At 40.9% G+C, this 17,498-nt stretch overlaps 3 protein-coding genes across 3 annotated transcripts; 1 reads left to right on the top strand and 2 right to left on the bottom strand.

Moving 5' to 3' along the window:
* Window positions 1-27: 27 nt before the first annotated feature.
* dmc1 (DNA meiotic recombinase 1) lies at window positions 28-4,189 on the bottom strand. Its single transcript, XM_050059258.1, has 13 exons — window positions 4,133-4,189; window positions 3,704-3,748; window positions 3,450-3,596; window positions 3,236-3,318; window positions 2,980-3,032; window positions 2,828-2,869; window positions 2,668-2,740; window positions 2,306-2,397; window positions 2,120-2,193; window positions 1,768-1,882; window positions 1,480-1,540; window positions 1,236-1,352; window positions 28-305 (listed from the first exon to the last, which is right to left on the bottom strand). The coding sequence occupies exons 1-13, from the start codon at window positions 4,187-4,189 to the stop codon at window positions 236-238; spliced, it is 1,029 nt and encodes a 342-aa protein (XP_049915215.1). The 3' UTR covers window positions 28-235.
* Window positions 4,190-5,345: 1,156 nt separating this feature from the next.
* tomm22 (translocase of outer mitochondrial membrane 22 homolog (yeast)) lies at window positions 5,346-7,887 on the bottom strand. The gene is made up of 4 exons (XM_050059273.1): window positions 7,593-7,887; window positions 6,976-7,094; window positions 6,627-6,744; window positions 5,346-6,456 (listed from the first exon to the last, which is right to left on the bottom strand). The coding sequence occupies exons 1-4, from the start codon at window positions 7,680-7,682 to the stop codon at window positions 6,382-6,384; spliced, it is 402 nt and encodes a 133-aa protein (XP_049915230.1). The 5' UTR covers window positions 7,683-7,887; the 3' UTR covers window positions 5,346-6,381.
* A 2,234-nt stretch (window positions 7,888-10,121) lies between these two features.
* Window positions 10,122-16,098, top strand: maff (v-maf avian musculoaponeurotic fibrosarcoma oncogene homolog F). The gene is made up of 3 exons (XM_050059266.1): window positions 10,122-10,251; window positions 13,015-13,105; window positions 13,312-16,098. Exons 1-3 carry the CDS (start codon window positions 10,163-10,165, stop codon window positions 13,753-13,755), a joined length of 624 nt encoding a protein of 207 aa, XP_049915223.1. The 5' UTR covers window positions 10,122-10,162; the 3' UTR covers window positions 13,756-16,098.
* Window positions 16,099-17,498: the final 1,400 nt, after the last annotated feature.

A 17,498-nucleotide genomic window follows, 5' to 3' on the forward strand; every position in this document is an offset into this window, starting at 1 on the left:
CATAACAATCTCTTGCTTTGTGTTTATTTCAACATTTATGAAACACAGGGGAAATACAACAGAGTATAAATAGAATAAATACATCAAAAGTACCTGGTACAAGACTGTCAGCATGGCTTCAATAAGTTTTATAAGTTACCAAACTCAATAAATAAATCCATTAAATACCTTACATGACTTTAAATAGTCAGGAACAGAGGACTGTGCTAACATGTGTGTCTCCTCGTGTTATCCTTCACTCTTTGGCATCAGTAATTCCTCCAGCAGAGATGGCAAACGTGGCCTCGTTCTCAGGCATATCGGGACTAGAGGAAATCAAGGAGAGATTAAAAAAAAAAAAGTAGAGTAAATTTGAGTCCCAAATGTTTTAATTGTTCACATTAATTAGTCTGAGGTCACAGGCCAGATTCAAGTCATTAACAATCAAGTCAAAGCAACCACTTTTAGTTTACTCATACATGTAGCATTTATCTTCAGTTGTTTTTTGACATGGTATACATTTTGTACAGCTCCTGACAGTTCATTTGTAAGCCACTCCTACACTATGCACTGCACGCTCACTAGTACATCACATCATACCTCCAACGGTGTGTTTAAAACGACATTTTCATTTCCTCTACAAGCAGGCCTATGTTGATGATTAGCAGGTACAAAGATAGGCTCAACTTGAAAATGGTGTTTAATAGTCACATCATGAGATACACTTGGGGCAGAACATGACTTTTTAGGACACACAAATGTTATTTTTTTAACTATGGACTGTCTAAGGCCTTGAGTAGTGCCTTAGTGATATGAGAAAATTAAACTAACATGATAGGCAAAAAAAACCTTATTGACATGTCACAGCATCTATTCAGATTAGGGCTGGGCAATATGGAGAAAATCAGGTATCATCATATTTTTGACCTGACACCTCAAAATTGATATTGCAGATATTTTAGTGTTGTGTTTTGGTGCTTTTACAAAATATCTACCCAACAATATTTCTGATAAATATTTATCAGTGATGTAAATATAATGACCACAAAAATTACACCACTTTACTGTAATGACACCTTTAAAATCAGGAAATAGGACAACATTTATGATATTTAAATATCTAAAATCTGAGAGGATAACTAGTTTCTTATCATGATTGATTATTACCCAGCCCAAATGTGGGTACAGATAACATGGTAACAGGGAAATAAAACTTCAATAAAACATCAATATTATAATCAAAAACAGCCAACTACCTGTCGAATATTTTGGCAATCCTCATCTCTCCACGCCCCTTCCTCAAGCTGATCCGTGTGGTGGAGGCGTGGGCCAGGATATGCCCACCGATTGGCTTCTTGGGATCAGCCTGAAAACTAAAACAAGGCCAAAAAATTTTAAAAAACAAAACAATGTTGCACTCAACATGTCAGCAACCAAACAGAATTTTAAGTATAACACCTGTCTGATTTTTTCAGAATGAGAGAATTTGCTATCTCTTACGTCATTCCTGCACCGGGATCAGCTGTCATTTGGTTGGTGACAAAAACGGCTACGTTGTACTCTAAGAAAGGACATAAATGAAAGCAAATAATCAGGGATTATCAGGGATATTACTCCATTTTTACTTAATACATATTTAAGGCCATCATGTGAGACACACACAAGCTAAATTAGTCAAAAACAGCAGTATTAATTTCTACTGATATTCCCTGTATATGACAGATAAGATATATGGCTGATGTCTGTGGCTTTTACATATTTGCACATAAGCACACTCCTGGTTCAGACCTTCTGAGATCTTCTGCAGCCTGGAGAGCATCTGCGCCAGTTTCTGCTGCCGCTCAGCCAGCTCGCCTCGACCAGAGAAGTCTACTCTGAACAGAGCCATGATGGAGTCGATGATCTGACGACAGGGAGGAGCAGACAAGAAGGAGACTGAAAGGCTGAGGGAGCTAGACAGAGATGCCTACTTTTAGAATTTATGCCTGCTGTTTAACACACAGAAATAAAAACAAGAATGTGTTCATTCTCGCCCTCCAATAGCTTCACACAGAGAATGACTAAAATAGACAGGGGAAGTAAAACCACAAACATGATGAATATGTGAAAACATCTTTTTAGAGTTCATGCTTTTACTCACCAACAGTTTGAACACTCCTCCTTCCTCATGGAATTTAGCTGCTACAAAGTCCAACAGCTCCATCTGATGTTCACCTGAGGAGTGAGCAAGACAAATGTTTAAATGTTAGTGTTGTTTCAATACAAACTGCTCTGCCTTTAGAACACCACAAAAGTTTTCTGGTCTAAATGAACTGTGTGTTCGCACTGGTATAGGCCCGGGCGTAAAGCACGTTGTCCAGCACAGCACTGTGGTCCACATTAAACCTGTCAGCGATGTCTCTCAGTCTGTCTGGACGACTGGAACCACACAGGAACAAGTCAAGGATAATGAGAAACACAGGCTGATACACACATGAACAGTCAGTGTAGTCACATTATGGCAACTACTGGAGAAATATATCTCATAAACATGTTTTCAAAATCAGCACATAGTGGGGATGTCATGCATGGAGCAATGTGTAGTACATGGTAGCAGCTATAGCCAAGGTTCCTCCTGGGACAGCAAATAAACATCAACTAAACAGCATATCAAATGTTGTACAGCTGTTTCCATCAACATGAGGATACAAGGTGTTCTCTGTGTCAATGAAGACGACTTTCCCGCCTGAGTAGCCATCCTCGCCTGGCAGCTGAGCAGTGACTGGACAACAGCAACACAGAATCTGTTTTATTTGACTTGTACAGTGTTGGTTTATCAGCAGCCGCTTTCAAAAGCCATGTTACTCACCACAGAAAGTGTGAGACAGCTGAGTTTTTCCTGTGCGGAACTCTGTAGGATGAAATAATGTTGGGAGTTTTAAGCCAGTACTCCAAACTAAGTGATATTCAAACAATCTAATCATATACAATATATTAAAGTATAGGAAGACATCCTCTTACCTCCAAAGGCCTCTGTGATAGCCATGCTCTCTATACCGCCACCTAAAAGTTTACTGCAGAGATAAAAGGTGTTTCAACATCTACACAATAAAATGTCAATACTTAAGAAAATATATGTATTATGCCCCTTTATCTCCCACCTTGATAATATAGTATATGAAAATTGTAAATGCATAAAATAAAAATATATAAAGATATGTTCAGTGGTGTAAATCCTACAGTCAACATGTTAACAATATTAAGAGTAAATCTTAACTCGAACTCCTGGCTCCCAGTTGTGATGTGGAACACCTGCTTCCTCTTGGCGCTGTACTCAAAGGCAGTCTGGAAACCAACATTCTACAATGTAAAGGAAATTATCTAATACATAAAACATTCTGCAGCGTGCAAGTAGTTCAGTCTTCCACAGGAATAAATGAGAACAGGTTAAAGAATGACACAAAATTCACAGGAGACAATCCCAATTTTACCAGCATCTTCCCAGCAGCCTCCTTGATTTTTTCCACTTTTGCCTCTGACAGGCCCTTGATGTTGCACAAAGCCTTGCGAGTGGTCATCTGGATCCCCTTCACAGTGCAGATGCCCACTAACTTCAGCTTTTTGATGTCTGCCATATTCTGTGGTCACAAGTGAGGAGGAACAGAGAGATGCTCACTCATACATATTATTTTTGAACTGATGTGAAAAATCTGCACATGTTTCAGCCCTGCTGCTTATTACTCACAATCCCATGTTTCTGTAGGAGGTCAATGTCTTGGAAGAAGGACTCCTGTTAGGGTTAGAGGAAAAGAAAATCTACATGAGGAAGCTGCTGAGCAGTAAACTTGAATACTGAAGAGATTTTTTGACCCTAAAAACATCTGTAGTATGCATAAGTTATCAGTATATGATTTGGTTGTCACACTATTGTCATATAGTATTTATTACGTTAGCTAAATTGTTTTCAATAAAAAAAAAAAGAAGTTTATATTTTAAATTGTTCTTATTACAATTATATTGATATATGTTGTGTATATATTCCTATCTGGACAGTTTGGTCATTTTAATTGTTAGTCAGGCTCATAATTAGCATTGATGGCAACTCATTTAAAGATTTAATGGCTATGGGGGAATTTTTTAGCAAAGTTTATTAGAATTTTTAATTATATCTCACCTCATCATCCTGGTAACCAGTATCTTCTTCAACGACCTGGTCCTCTGCACATTTCATTTTCATGTAGTAACGTTTTAAATTAAACGCTGAAGATAAAATGGATGTTAAGATTCAGTTACTGTCAATCAGTAGGGATCATTAGCCAAGGTTAGCTAAATTAGCTTGCTAATCTTTCTAGCAAATTGCTAATTTAGCTAGCTTACACTCTGGTTTTTTAACTGCTCACAACATAAACAAAACTGTCGGTAAAGCTATCTAAACTTTGCTTGGTCGACGGCGTTACCCCAAAAACAACCAGAATCTCGAGATATTGATAAAAAATACAAGTTTAAGTTAAACGAAAATGTTTAGAGACCTCTTTGGTTCTTGAATTAGCTTGCGCGAGGCAACTGGCGGGAATCTGTAATTGTTGTCTCATTCAAGTGCAGTCGGAAATTATAAATGCATCAGTTGAATGAACATAAACCAGGGATGATTTATGACGTTACTAACAATTATTGATTACATATGCCGAGGACGGAAAACTCCATAAAGTGCTATATAGCGGGTTTGAATTTTCAAAAATATTCATTAGAAAACAAACAGAACATGTTCCCATTATAAGCCTTAGTTCTCTTTTTACATCCATGCTCAGGACCAGGAGCTGAAAAAGAGCAGTGAATGCAGCACGTTTTCTGGACTCTTTGTAGTGTTGTGTAGTGTATGTGCTGCTTTCTGGATATAATGGATATGCTATATATGTTATTATTCTGTGGTGTCTCATGGCGGCTGGGTATAGTTGTATGTGTGATACAATAATAAAAATCTAAGCAGCATCATCATCACTACAAAAATGGACCCTTTTCACTGCAGACATGTTGCAGCAGGACAAGCACAAGCACAGTGTAAATAATATTAGTTATGACTGCATTATATTAAGGTGCTCCAGTTCCTGGGTAATAATTAATGTCTTGATTGCACTTGTACTTTCCCTGCTATGAATAGTCAAAATGTCTGCTGTGAAGAAAAGGTCTATAGGGCATTTGAATCTGTTAGCTATTTTGAGACAGTATAAAAAGAAAAAACATGAAAATTCAGTGACAAAATTATTCCTTAACTCCTATTCACTTATTTTTATATCATAAACCATTTAAAATGTCATTGCTTTACCTGACTTCCATTCATGATTCCTTATACAATCCTTTCTGGGTATTTCTGAAAGTAAACACTTGGGTTTCCATTTGATTCGGTGCTTTAATTTCCGCAGTCATGTTGAACACAAAACAGAAACATGGGTTTGCTTACTGACCAGAGGTAAGAGATTGTAAATTCACATGGATGACAACAGAGAATTGAAAACAACATTCTCTTCAGACTGGATATGTCAGGGTAATATTGAGACATTTAACATTTAAAAACTTCATCGGCCACCACAACCACATCTGTCCAGAACTGTATGACATGTGTCCTGTCTTAAATGACAAAATAATTGTGTTATATCACATACTATGAATGGAAAAAGACACAACAATCTTTCATCATTTAACAGCACAGAATCTGGTGTTGGATTATACAATCCATTGCTTGAAACCAAAGCAATAACTGAAATGAGAGGCATTGCACTTTGACATACATACAAAGTACAACTGTGAACCGTGACAATTGTGCAGACAAACGCAGCACACAGAAAAGAGTGTCATTTAGCTCCTACAAGTTCGAGGCCATTCTGTAAACCAACATTATCACTGTCTACAGGGTGCTCCACTCCACAATGCTTCAGACCTGTCTGTCAGATATTCTGTTAACATTAATCTCCACATATAAGTGGAACCAGCAAGCTCATGATGACATACTGTAAGTATAGCTCTTCAGACTGCAAACACCAAGACATACAACTGTTTCAATTTATCCACTTGCACCCGCTATCTCCTAGAGAACACATTATTTATGCTTATATAAGTATTTATTTAAAAAAAGAAAAGAAAAAAGAAGCAGTGCTCCTGGAAATAAGTCTCTGTGTGATGTTGGAATAAGGAGAGACAGTGAGACAGAAGTGTTAGAAATGCATCACATCCTCCGTATCCAATCCCGCCAGCCAATCCAACACGTTGGAATGAGCCTCATGCTGTTGACATACAGCTTTTGCTTCTTCTTTTTTTTTTACTGCAGTTCTTCGCCCTTCTCCGTGGTCTCTCTGTCTCTCCTTGTGGCCGGCCCCGCTGTATCGCAGAACAGTAGATCTCAGGTTCATGCTGGCCCCTTTCTGTGTCTCACATCTTGCCAGGTGCAGGAGGCATCATTCCCGGCATCCCACCAGACATTCCAGTGTTGGGGCCCAGCAGGATCTGGAAGGGAATGAGTCAGTCATTCAGGTTGTGTGTTGATGTACTCCCAATTTGCCATTTCTGTTCATATTGCATTCAAGTCCAGTATTTGCTTCCCCACATCTGTAAAACCTTCATTTTTGTGGCCATCTCTCCACTCATGGTTATCTTACATCCACTTGAACACTCACCTGTCTCTGCTGTTGTAGCTGCTGTTGCTCCAGCTGTAGTCTTTCTGTCTCAAACACAACAGGCAGCACCAGGATCATGAAGGAGGTAGTACCGACCCAGAGTGCAGAGCGAGAAAAGCTGAAACAAGGTAACAACCTGATCAGTTTCTAAATTTGTATGTCAGTAGCTTCCAGTGATTTATAATGTGCGTCCACTTGGAAGATGCGAGTCTAGCTCAGGAAAACAAAGACAGGACCAGTAGCTGCTGCAGGGATTACCCTCAAATTAGCAGTTAATCTCTTGATCCACTGGGGTACCATGACACACAGTACAAATTCATGCAATTATAAGGGGAGATAGTAGACATACCTGTAAAACTTCTTAGCCAGTGAGACAGAGCACTGTGCAGACACCTCAGCAGCATTTCGAACTGTGTCAGGGAACATCTCTGTCAGGCCCCATAACCTCTCCATTAGTGTCTCATCCAGCTGAAGGAGATTGAGAGAAACATCAGACATGAAACTTTGGTGTGAGAGAACAGAAAATAAGCAATCAGGCAGCATTTCATATGAATAAAAGCATCCTGAGAGAATACATCCACATGTATTTATCAATTTGGTAAATAGAGTTTATCCATCCTGAAGGTTGCTACAGGTTGATTTAACTGTTGGTGTCAACACAGTGATTAATTAATTTGCTGTGGTGACAGCATGGCAGTGACATAAACTGCTCTTTGGAGGAAACAATAGGCTACCTTAACCTATTGAACACTTTTGTAAAATAGCAACAGCCCACAGACTCATACAGGGTCTGACATAACCAGAGCAGACACCTCAGGTAGCTAGCTAGCTAGCATTGGTACAGCCATGTTAGCTAGCCATGCTTAGCCAAGAAAAAGCCAGGCTCAAAACAACACTGTGTGACTTCATGTCAATTTTTGTTCCTGTTCACACTCCCAAAGTACCCAAGAATGACTAGCCACTTACGTCTTCATCTTCATCATCGTCAATCTCGTCCTCGGGGGGCCGGGTGGACACCGGGCCCGCAGCGGGGGAAAGCTCCTCGATTCCGGCCATATGTCCTGCTAGCCCGCTCCTCTCTGTCTGCTTGGCTCAGCTGTGTGTACGGCGAACAAGTCGCTATAAAGTACGTTAAAGCCGACCGTTTAATGTATTTATAATGATTTCCCACCGGCTTTTACTAAAGCTAACGTTAGGAGGCGTGCATATGCTCCAACGACAGACTGAGGTCACGGTGGGAAAACGTGAGGCTTGTCGGGACGGATGACGAAAGCAGGGCAGGGGTCAGTGTGTGAGTCATCCAATATAAACAGCGCCCCCTGCTGTGTCGGCTGTCTAATAGCAGCCTGTGGTGTCAGTGATATCATTAATTCAAGTGGCTAAAAATACCACTCTAATGTATGTTTGTGTGCCTGGTATGGAGTCCAGGGCCTCCAAAGTATTCCTTAAAAGATAAATCAATAATTAATCTAACCTTTAATTTAAAAAGCTCATGATAAAGCAGATACAACTTCTTCTTACAAACTGTGACTTGTATTAAAGGGATAATTCAGATTTGAGGTTCTTATCCATAGATAAGAACCTAAGATAGGCTGAGGATCAGGAGAGGAGAGCCGTGGGTGGGGTAGAGCTACCTGGACACAAGTCGGGGCTTGATAAACCCCAGCTGGGTCGCCTGGGAGAGGGTGTCTCATTGTTGAAAGACCCGAAACACCCAATGACCCCAGGTTACATCACTGAAGATGTGTCCAGGAGCACCAAGTTGGTGTATGTTAAAGAATGTTTTCACTGCTTTACTATGTTGTCAGACAGTGTTTTCCAGCTGGAAACTGAAGCCATTATATTGCTCTCTTCTGAGCCAGACTCCACTGAGAAAAGTGATTTAACATTGCTGAACACAGGAGCTGCTGATCTACTGCTGCTTGAACAGTTATTTTGTTTGTGTTATTTTGTGACTTTGGCATTTAAGAGTTAGTTTAATAGAGCTAGAGCACACTATTCATTAAAGTCACACAATGGCACAAACTAACTGATCATAGTAGCTGTAGACCAGCAGCCCCTGTGTTCAGCAAGCTAAAATTGTTTTCATCAATGGAGTCTGGTGGCTTTGACAACAGCATAGATGGGGTACTGAAGCGGTTAATGGCTTCCCCATTGAAACAGGTTGTCTGCAGCATGGTAAAGTGGTAAACAAATACTCTCAATATAGCATACAGGTAAACTGATATTGACTTTTTTAGGTGGCTAAAATTTGTTTAGTTGCTGACCCTGTCCACAGCAGTACATTGCTTAGCTTCTGTGCTGGACTCCAGCCTGCTTCTCCAAACTGGGGGTGTGCTGACTGACATCTACTGTATGTAATACACTGACTATACAATACCACCTCAAAAAATCCAGACTATCCCTTTAAGCACTATTGAATCACAAAGGAGTATCAAAATATCACTCATCAAGCATTGACTTACCTCACAATGTTGGTTTAGTGTTACATGGTTATAAGATTTAGACTGGTAGAAATGAAATTGTCATAACACCAATACAGTGTTGGAACACTCTGTACATGGTGAGACCAATAACAAAGCACAACAACACAGCGAAAAGGGATATCATATTTTGGCTGTGTTTTTATATGGTCTATTCTGTGCAAAACAAACATTGCCAATGTGTTGCCATTCGGTGGAGCTTGGTTACAGTCAGGAAATATAACACAACAAATTTATTCACATTTTCCCTTATGAGTCAATGTGAGCTCAGCTCAGATACACCCTACCAGGCACATGGGTCAAGCCAAAGCCAAAGATGTGTAGACTACAGTACAGGTGAAAGTGGAGCCTAAGCTCCTCTCTTTAATGTTGAACATACATTTGAAACTGCAGGTACAGTGAAAATACATTTTGCTCATTTATAGATATACAATATTCTGTAATTTTATTGTCTTGAACAATGACAATAAAGTTTTATTTATCTACCTCAATTGGGCATATTTTATTGTACGCTGTTTGTGATACATGCTTTCCCTCTGTTCATTTTCATTTATGATTTTTTTTTAAATATCTTAAATATCCTGCTGTATATAGCTTATATCTTGTTACTGAATAGAATAAAATTGTCCCAGCCCTTTTAATTCCCTTTAATTACCTTGCCATGGTTTCTATAGTGCAGCAGTGAAATGGCCACAAATGTACTTTTTAGCATGACTTATACTGTGAGCTATGAGTGTGTGTGTTTGTGGGGTGTGTGAACTGTAGCTTTAAATAGGCCTACTTGTTTTTATTGTTGGATTCAGCTTAATTTTTTTTAAGTTCACCATCATATGACTTCTCGGTAGATTGTGACGTTAATGCCTCTCCCAGCGTTTTTATCCTTTTTTCCAGAGAAGTTGTTGTTGCTGTAATAGAGCAGGGTGGCTGGTCATGGAAAAGTTCTGGGATGCAGGGATTCCTTGTTTACATCCTCCCGGAGTACGCCGCGGGGGCGGGGTTGGCTCCGCCCTCATTCTTTAGGCCTGACGTCATTGTCGCTTGTGTTTTTTGTGAATGAAAGAATCCAACCTCAGAGAGCAGCGGAGTAATTCCGGGAAAAGGCGGACTGACATTTTGTCGCCAGAGTCGCTTCGACCCAGCAGGTAAATGATCATTTTTTACTAAATATCAAACGTTAATATATTTAGCTAGAATCCGCTGGTTAAAGCCGAAGACTAGAGGAATTGTATCCGGCGGAGACTGGCCAACAAACCAAGGACAAGTGAGCAGGCAGCTGTTTGCTTTAATCTCCTTTAGGTTAGCTCACCAGAAACCGTTGATGCTAGCTGCTAACAGTTAACATTACTAGCATGTTTAAGATGATGCGGATAATTCGGCTCCGCTCGTCATATTTATGCCTCTTTAAACGTAGCTTTTAGCAACCAGACGAGTTCCTCACTTCCTTGTTAGCTGTGTCTTTCAAAACAATTTAAAAGGATTATTTAAAACGTTACTAAAATGGATGTCGAGGGCTCTCGTGATGGCTGTTTACTATAGCAGCAGCGCCTTTACCCTGAGCTGGCCAGCTCCTCTCCCTATAAGGATAAGGGTGGATTCTGGATGTAGATAGATAAATTTAACAGTTTCCAGCCGTGGTTGGTGTTCCCTGTTTGTTATGTGGTCATTAAATGTTTAAAATATTAGCTAATAGGGTGTTTAGCTTCATAAAAAAACCGCTGAATAGTCGCGTTTTGGCTGTGCTGCGTTCACTTGTTGCGTTCCACTGTGGTAGCGTTACTTAAAAAGTACTACGTCCTCTAAAGCGATATTTATAGGAAAGTACAAACGTGGATATCCTGTTTTGTTTGGACAAACTCATAAAGACATGGTCACAGCTGGTTTTCCAGGGTTAGGACTGACTGGCAGCCTCGGCAGAGCTGAGCAAACGGGTTATTGCTGAATCACCCTGACTTTACGAAACGGCGGTCTCATCGGTTTACAGCCGGAGTCCGCCGGCTGGTCGGACAACCGCTATTGCTGCAACCTCCACGTCCCACGCATGTCGGGAAATGCAGTTTATTGTCAGCAAACTTCAGGTCACTATCACAGGTCTTTTAGTTTAGCTCTTTAGTTAGCCCTACTGTACATGAGCTGTAGGCCCACATGCACCGTTAATGCTGATTTTACTGTGAAGTCAAGTTTTAGGAAAGCTGGATTTTGGTTTTGTAACTTAACTCAAGTGCCCCCAGAAACGAAACTGATGAAATGTGACTTTCTAGCTAAAATGACTTGCTTGTATGCTTCCTAGTAGTCGTCAAATTGAAAATGAAAAACCCCCATTTACAGAAGTGTAATATCCTCATAACTGGGGGTCATAAATGTAACAAAAAAAACAGTATATCATAGTCCAAAGCAAACAGAAATCCCCTTACTTTACCTTGAAGTGATCTTAGATAATTCACACTAAATAAACTAAAATATCTCTAGAATTTAAAGACTCTTATCAACAGATTCCCTCGAACACTCTGTCACATAATTTTTTAAAGATGTTGTTAATAGATTTACAAGAGGACAGAGACTAAAAAGGTGCCAAGACACACAGATTATACACAGATTATAATCAAGAAGTGGTGAGATTATGCTGCAGCGAGATCTTGTCTCGATCAGTCTGTTTCTCTGCCCACCAGTAAAGCCGTCAAAAGGCAACCAGCAACACCAAAGCAACGACTGGACTGTATTTTGTCACCCCATGTGCATGCAGTATCATGCAGCCGTGCTGGTTAACATGGTTTTTTAACACTTCTGCGCCACAAAGGGACTAAATGAAAGCCCACTCACGCTAAAAAGAAAATCCAATGTTGCAGCAATATAAAAGTTCACACTTTCACCCTCCAAAAGCCATGTGGGAAAATCCCCTGTGGTTTTATGATGTCAAAGTAGAACTTGTTGGTCCTAATTAAATGCTAATGTCAGAAGATATTTTTGCTGCAGTCACAGCATGGCTTCTGTGGCAATTTCTCTCCTGTGTCAGGTTGGAGATGAAACTGATATATCTGAAATAGCCTTGAGTTGAAGTGCAGAGTCATTTATATCAACGTGATAGTGATCTGAGGCACACAGCCAAATCAAAGAAGTGACATAGGAGGAAAGAAAGCAGTTAAGTTGGCCCGGTTAGACATTGGACTTAAATCCCACACAACAACCTTTGTGAGCTGACCTTAAGAGGAGTGTAGGAAGTCCCCACACAGTCTGTGTGAACTGTTCGGCGAGAAGAATGGGAGAAAATTTCCAAATACAGTAGCGCTAAGGCGGTACAGACTTAAACAAACACTCTTACAGCTGTTATTACAGGTTGTTACTGGAAGCAGCAATTTAAGGGTGAGCAAACTTACTGTTTAGTCTCCTATTTTTAATATAATGATTCAGTTGGTTTTCATTTTAGGGTTTGAGGCAAAAAATAATGAGCATCATAAAAACACATAGTGACGTTGGGTTCCTTTTCACCTAAATGAGACAAATGAAACAATGAGAAATACATCCCACAATAGTTGCCTGTCTTTTCTCACAATGAACGTTCTGAACCGTTGGTTTTGTGTTGACAAGAGGAAGTGTTGAAGGAATTGGTTAGGACACCTGCTTTGAGCAACCAAAGGGCAGACACATGATAACTTCCCCCTCACTCTTCCAGCTAACAGAGAAAGGCATGTCGCTTTCAAAACCTCCCCTTCCTTTAACATCAAACCACAGAGTTTAATGAGAGAGCGCGTTTGGAGAAGCATGAAAGATCTGTGGGTTCTCCTTTTTTTTTGTTAATCGCCTGACTGGCTGTCTTGTGAGTGGATGGTAAATGTCAGGCCAGATCTGGACCAAAACAGCATGATGTCCACAGTCACATGTGATAACACACCTTTTTTTTTTCCTTCCAGAGTGTCTGCATCTGTGTTGACTGGTGCTTTGGGGGGAACAACCGAAGACAGTTGGATCATGACATCAGAAAGAAACAGCAAAGCCCTGAAGGTAACACACAGCCTGAAATAAAATCTTATCTCAGAAGAATGAGTCATGTTTATAGCCTTTGACTATTTTTACAAGAGGGAAAACGTCTGCGTTGAAAAGATGTTTTACTGTCGTTCTAATCAGTCGATTTAACATCATTGGTTTTTCTTCTCGTCTCTCAACATGTTTCCCCCTTCCTATTTCCTCCTCCCTTCCTTCCTCTTCAGGTGAAGCAGGAATGTGGTGAGAATGTGCCCTTCCTGTCAGACAGCGAGCTCATGTCTCTCACAGTACGAGAGCTGAACCTCCACCTGCGCGGCATGTCCCGTGACGAGATCCAAAAGCTAAAGCAGCGCCGTCGCACCTTGAAGAACCGAGGCTATGCTGCCAGCTGCCGAGTCAAACGAGTGTCCCAACGTGAAGCCCTGGAGCAGCAGAAAATGGAGCTCCAGAGAGAGGTGGAGAGGCTCGGGGCGGAGAACGCCGGCATGAGGAAAGAGCTGGAGGGGCTCGGCGCGCGCCTCGCAGCACTCCAGAGGTTTGCCAGGGGCCTGGAGGCCGGAGGAGGCAACCTGCTGGCTACAGCCCCACGTCTCAACACCGCCTCAGTCATCACCATCGTCAAGAGTCCGCAACAACCTCAGTCTCAGAGGGATCAGGAGCCGTCCTAGAAGGAGCTGTAGGAACCAGACTGGGGGGGGAGGGGACGCTCAACCTGCAGTGCAAACACAGACACACATACACACACACCTGCAGGCATACACAGTCTATACACACATACATGCCGGAGAACAGGAAGACGATTTTAGTAGGAAAATACTAAACACTTGTCTGCGTTGCGCCTCGTTCACATTTTAGAATTCTGTAGAATTCATGACACAGTGTTGACGGAGTGGCGTGTAACGTCACCTAACAGACAACAGCTATGCTTAGTTTCCAAAGCAAGGGCCAGGAACAGTTGAAAAATCATCTAGGACCAGTGGAGGTGTCCTCCGCTTGACGCAGCCTCATGACACCGCAGCTTAGTCGACTGAAATGTACTTTTGTTTAGAGTTATATTCAGAACAGGTTTCATGTGAACGAGGCGTTGAGCACTGATGCACTCACAGTCACACATGCGCACAAAACCCTCACACTGTCCCCAAACCCCACGGGGACGTAGACATTGACGCATCAGACTCTGACTGAAGCCAGACCAACCCGACCAGAGTTACTGTACATGTTCACTGCTCAACGAATCCAGCTCTGACTCTGGTGCAAAGCCGGGGCTTCTCTCCGCTGCCGGTCATGGCACCTGACCAACAGCTAAAAGACCAGGGTGGAGCGGACGCGTGTGCAGCTTCCTCCAGCTCTACAGCGCCTGCATTCCTGGTGTAGCTGTAGCCTGAAGTTCCTCAGAAAAGACAGTGTCCCAAAGTATGACTCATTCACTTTTGTTAGTCATTAATGCAGGGTTTCTCAACCTCGGTGTCACTTGATATGCAGGCGGGGTCATGGGAGAAGACTAATATAACTGCTTGGGTCACGAGGATTTTGGGAGCAAATAATGGCCACACAGTCCAGGAGAAGGTTGAGAAACGCTGCGTGCAAGCTGTTTATTCTGTGACAATTCTTTGTTGTGGGATTCACCTGCCACTACTTCCTACCTGATCCACCCCTCCGCATGAGGGGAGAGTAGTTTTGTACTGCTTGTGTACACATTTCTCACATTAATGCAGTGCCTTCAGTGTATGTAGGAGTTAGAAGAATGCAAACCTAAGAGGGGAAAGGGTAAAAACAGACTGTAATCGCTCATTGTCAACTGTTCATGACCGCACATTTTTTTTTGCTGTAGGATTTCTGAGCTATAATCCCTCATTGCTCATTTTCACAGTCCCTACTGTGCAGTAACTTTGCTACAAGTCTGCTGTGGCTTCCTTTTTTTCATATCTGAGACTCCCCAACAACAGATGTTGGTCATTTTTGCTACAAACGTGTAAAAGCGGAGTCGCATCTGGTAGGAATTACGCTCAAGTCGATGCAAATCCTCTGCACACATTCCCGTTTTTTTTGTGTTCCTTATTTGTAATGTTTGTATGTGCCGTTGAGAGACGAAAATGTTGAGTGACATTTATCAGAGATATATTCTATATTTTATTTGTATTTAAAGGTAGATGTTATGAAAAAGACAAGCTAACGAGTGCTGTGATGTTTTACGTGTTTTCAGAAGTACTTATTATGACTAGTCCGGGGATATGTCTAATTATTGTGTTGTGTGGCAACAATGATTACTTTACAAAATGTTAATTATTAGCTATGTAGAAATATGCTCAAAGCCAATGGCCATATTGCTGTATGATGATTTTTGTTTGTGTGTGTTTTTTTGCCATGTTTGTACTGGCTTGTCACAGTGGATTCTTGGAGGGACATTATTTTTCTACGATGAGTCGTACGTTATTTGTGTGAAACCATTAAGGTCACTTCTAAATTGGCTGGGCGGGCAGATCCACGGGATGCAGAGAGAAAGATGGAGATGAGGAGGAGACAAGAAGGCAGAGGAATTGTTGGATGATGGAGACAGAAAGTAGGCAAGGTGGACTGGGAACTGGGAAAGGAAGGTAGAAAGAGGTGGTGCTTTATTCACTTGAAAACCTCCATCAGTCCCCGGGCTGTTTCAGCCAGCGTGTGCTCAAACAGGCTCGGGGTGTCGTGGGGTCTAGGCCACTGAATAGTGCTAGCAATATCATGTATAAGCAGGCATTGTAACACATTAGGCTGTGTTGACAAATAACTCCTTCAGATAATGAGGCATATTATTATATTTAGCTATATGAATATCAGTGTGGCAAAGCATTTATTCTCAATATTTTAACGTCTCACATTCTGTCAAACTGTGCTGGATGTTTTGTAATAACTTGCAAAACAAAAATGTTTTTTTGTATTTATTACCTGTATTTTTTCTATTGTGAAAATATAAGTACATTGTCTATTTTATATATTAATTATAATAAATGTTGTACATATTGTACATAAAATGGTGTGTTTGTGGTCGTGGGCTGGGTCGGAGCAGAGGATGCACACACACACACACACATACACACACACACACACACACACACAGTGACTCACTACAGAGAGAAAGGGGATCTACAGGATGTGTTGCACAAGTTATCTCGCTCTGGATCAGAAGATAAACTCGAGGTTTACGTAGAAAAAGGGTTTTTGAATAACTGAAATGTAGAGAAACTGCAAGTGCTTAAATGTTATATTTTCTCAATGCGAGAAACATTACTTCTTTTCATTTTGTGCATCAGATTTGGCGCCCCCAGCCTTGCAGTACATGGGTGTCACACACGAGTAACATAAATATTGACAGTAGTAGTTCATCACCATAGTTGATTGTTTTTCACAGTGGCAGATGATAAAAAAAGGGAAAGTCTGTTAGATTTTACACCATTTGGAATCCCTATTGTTGCAGGAAGCAGTGGGATTATGGGAAATGTATTCATTTTGAGATTTAAAGGTGGAGTGTGTGTCTGTGGAGACAGATTGTTATTTGAACTCCACAGCCAAACAAATATGTCATGTGCCAGATTTGTCATCCCTCTCACTCCCACTGCCTTACTCTTTTAACATCCACGGCCTTTACCCTGTTCAGTGCTTGAGCAAGAACTCAGTCGGAGACAGTTTCTTTGTTTCCTAGATACATTATCGATTAATCAGCAGATTATTTCATGATTAATCAATTAATTGTTTAGTCTATAAAATGTCAAAATTGGGGAAAATGCTCATCATAGTTTCCCAGAGCTCAAAGCCTGTTTTGTCCAACCATCAGTCTGAAACCCAACGACCATCACTGACAATAAAAAGCAGCAAAGTCTCATATTTAATACACTGGAGACAGCAAATGTTTAACATGTTTGTTTGAAAAATGACTGAAATGGTTAATCTATGATCAAAATAGTTGGCAATTTATTTTATTTTGATCAACTTGTCAACTTATCGCACATGGAATTGGCTGCTAGCACACATATGAGGAGATATTTGACAAAAAATAAAATTGCTGACTGCACCTTTAATATGTCTACAGAGGTTAATCATCTGGGTAAACATTTTGATTCTTAAATTGATAGACTTCCCTCTCATTAAATGGAATTTCCTGCAGAAAAGGGTTACTGGACAGCAACCACAGACCATGTGTGGATACATTAAAGTCCCCCTCTGCTTAAAAATGTGTTTTGTTTTTTGTTACTCCGCCTGAATGCTTGGCCTTTACTGTACAGAATGATGTATGCGCAGTTTGTTTTCACATCCATCTGCTGAAGGGCGAGTGTTTCTCTCACTTTCTCTAATCTTAAATCTGAGTTCAAGACAAGCACATGCAAGAGGATTTTGTGACATCACAGATCATCTTGCTAGTTTGCAGCTAATCCTG

This window comes from Epinephelus moara, chromosome 13 (genome assembly GCF_006386435.1).
Source record: "Epinephelus moara isolate mb chromosome 13, YSFRI_EMoa_1.0, whole genome shotgun sequence".
Lineage (NCBI taxonomy): Eukaryota > Metazoa > Chordata > Actinopteri > Perciformes > Serranidae > Epinephelus > Epinephelus moara.

Coding starts and splice junctions, on each gene's coding strand:
- dmc1 (XM_050059258.1), bottom strand. CDS start 4,189: ATGAAATGTGCAGAGGACCAGGTCGTTGAAGAAGATACTGGTTACCAG. Junction 3,749..4,132: donor CTGGTTACCAGGATGATGAG/GTGAGATATAAT, acceptor TAACCCTAACAG/GAGTCCTTCTTCCAAGACAT. Junction 3,597..3,703: donor TCCTACAGAAACATGGGATT/GTGAGTAATAAG, acceptor TTGTGACCACAG/AATATGGCAGACATCAAAAA.
- tomm22 (XM_050059273.1), bottom strand. CDS start 7,682: ATGGCCGGAATCGAGGAGCTTTCCCCCGCTGCGGGCCCGGTGTCCACC. Junction 7,095..7,592: donor ACGATGATGAAGATGAAGAC/GTAAGTGGCTAG, acceptor AATCTCCTTCAG/CTGGATGAGACACTAATGGA. Junction 6,745..6,975: donor CTGGCTAAGAAGTTTTACAG/GTATGTCTACTA, acceptor ACCTTGTTTCAG/CTTTTCTCGCTCTGCACTCT.
- maff (XM_050059266.1), top strand. CDS start 10,163: ATGAAAGAATCCAACCTCAGAGAGCAGCGGAGTAATTCCGGGAAAAGG. Junction 10,252..13,014: donor GAGTCGCTTCGACCCAGCAG/GTAAATGATCAT, acceptor TTTTCCTTCCAG/AGTGTCTGCATCTGTGTTGA. Junction 13,106..13,311: donor GAAACAGCAAAGCCCTGAAG/GTAACACACAGC, acceptor CTTCCTCTTCAG/GTGAAGCAGGAATGTGGTGA.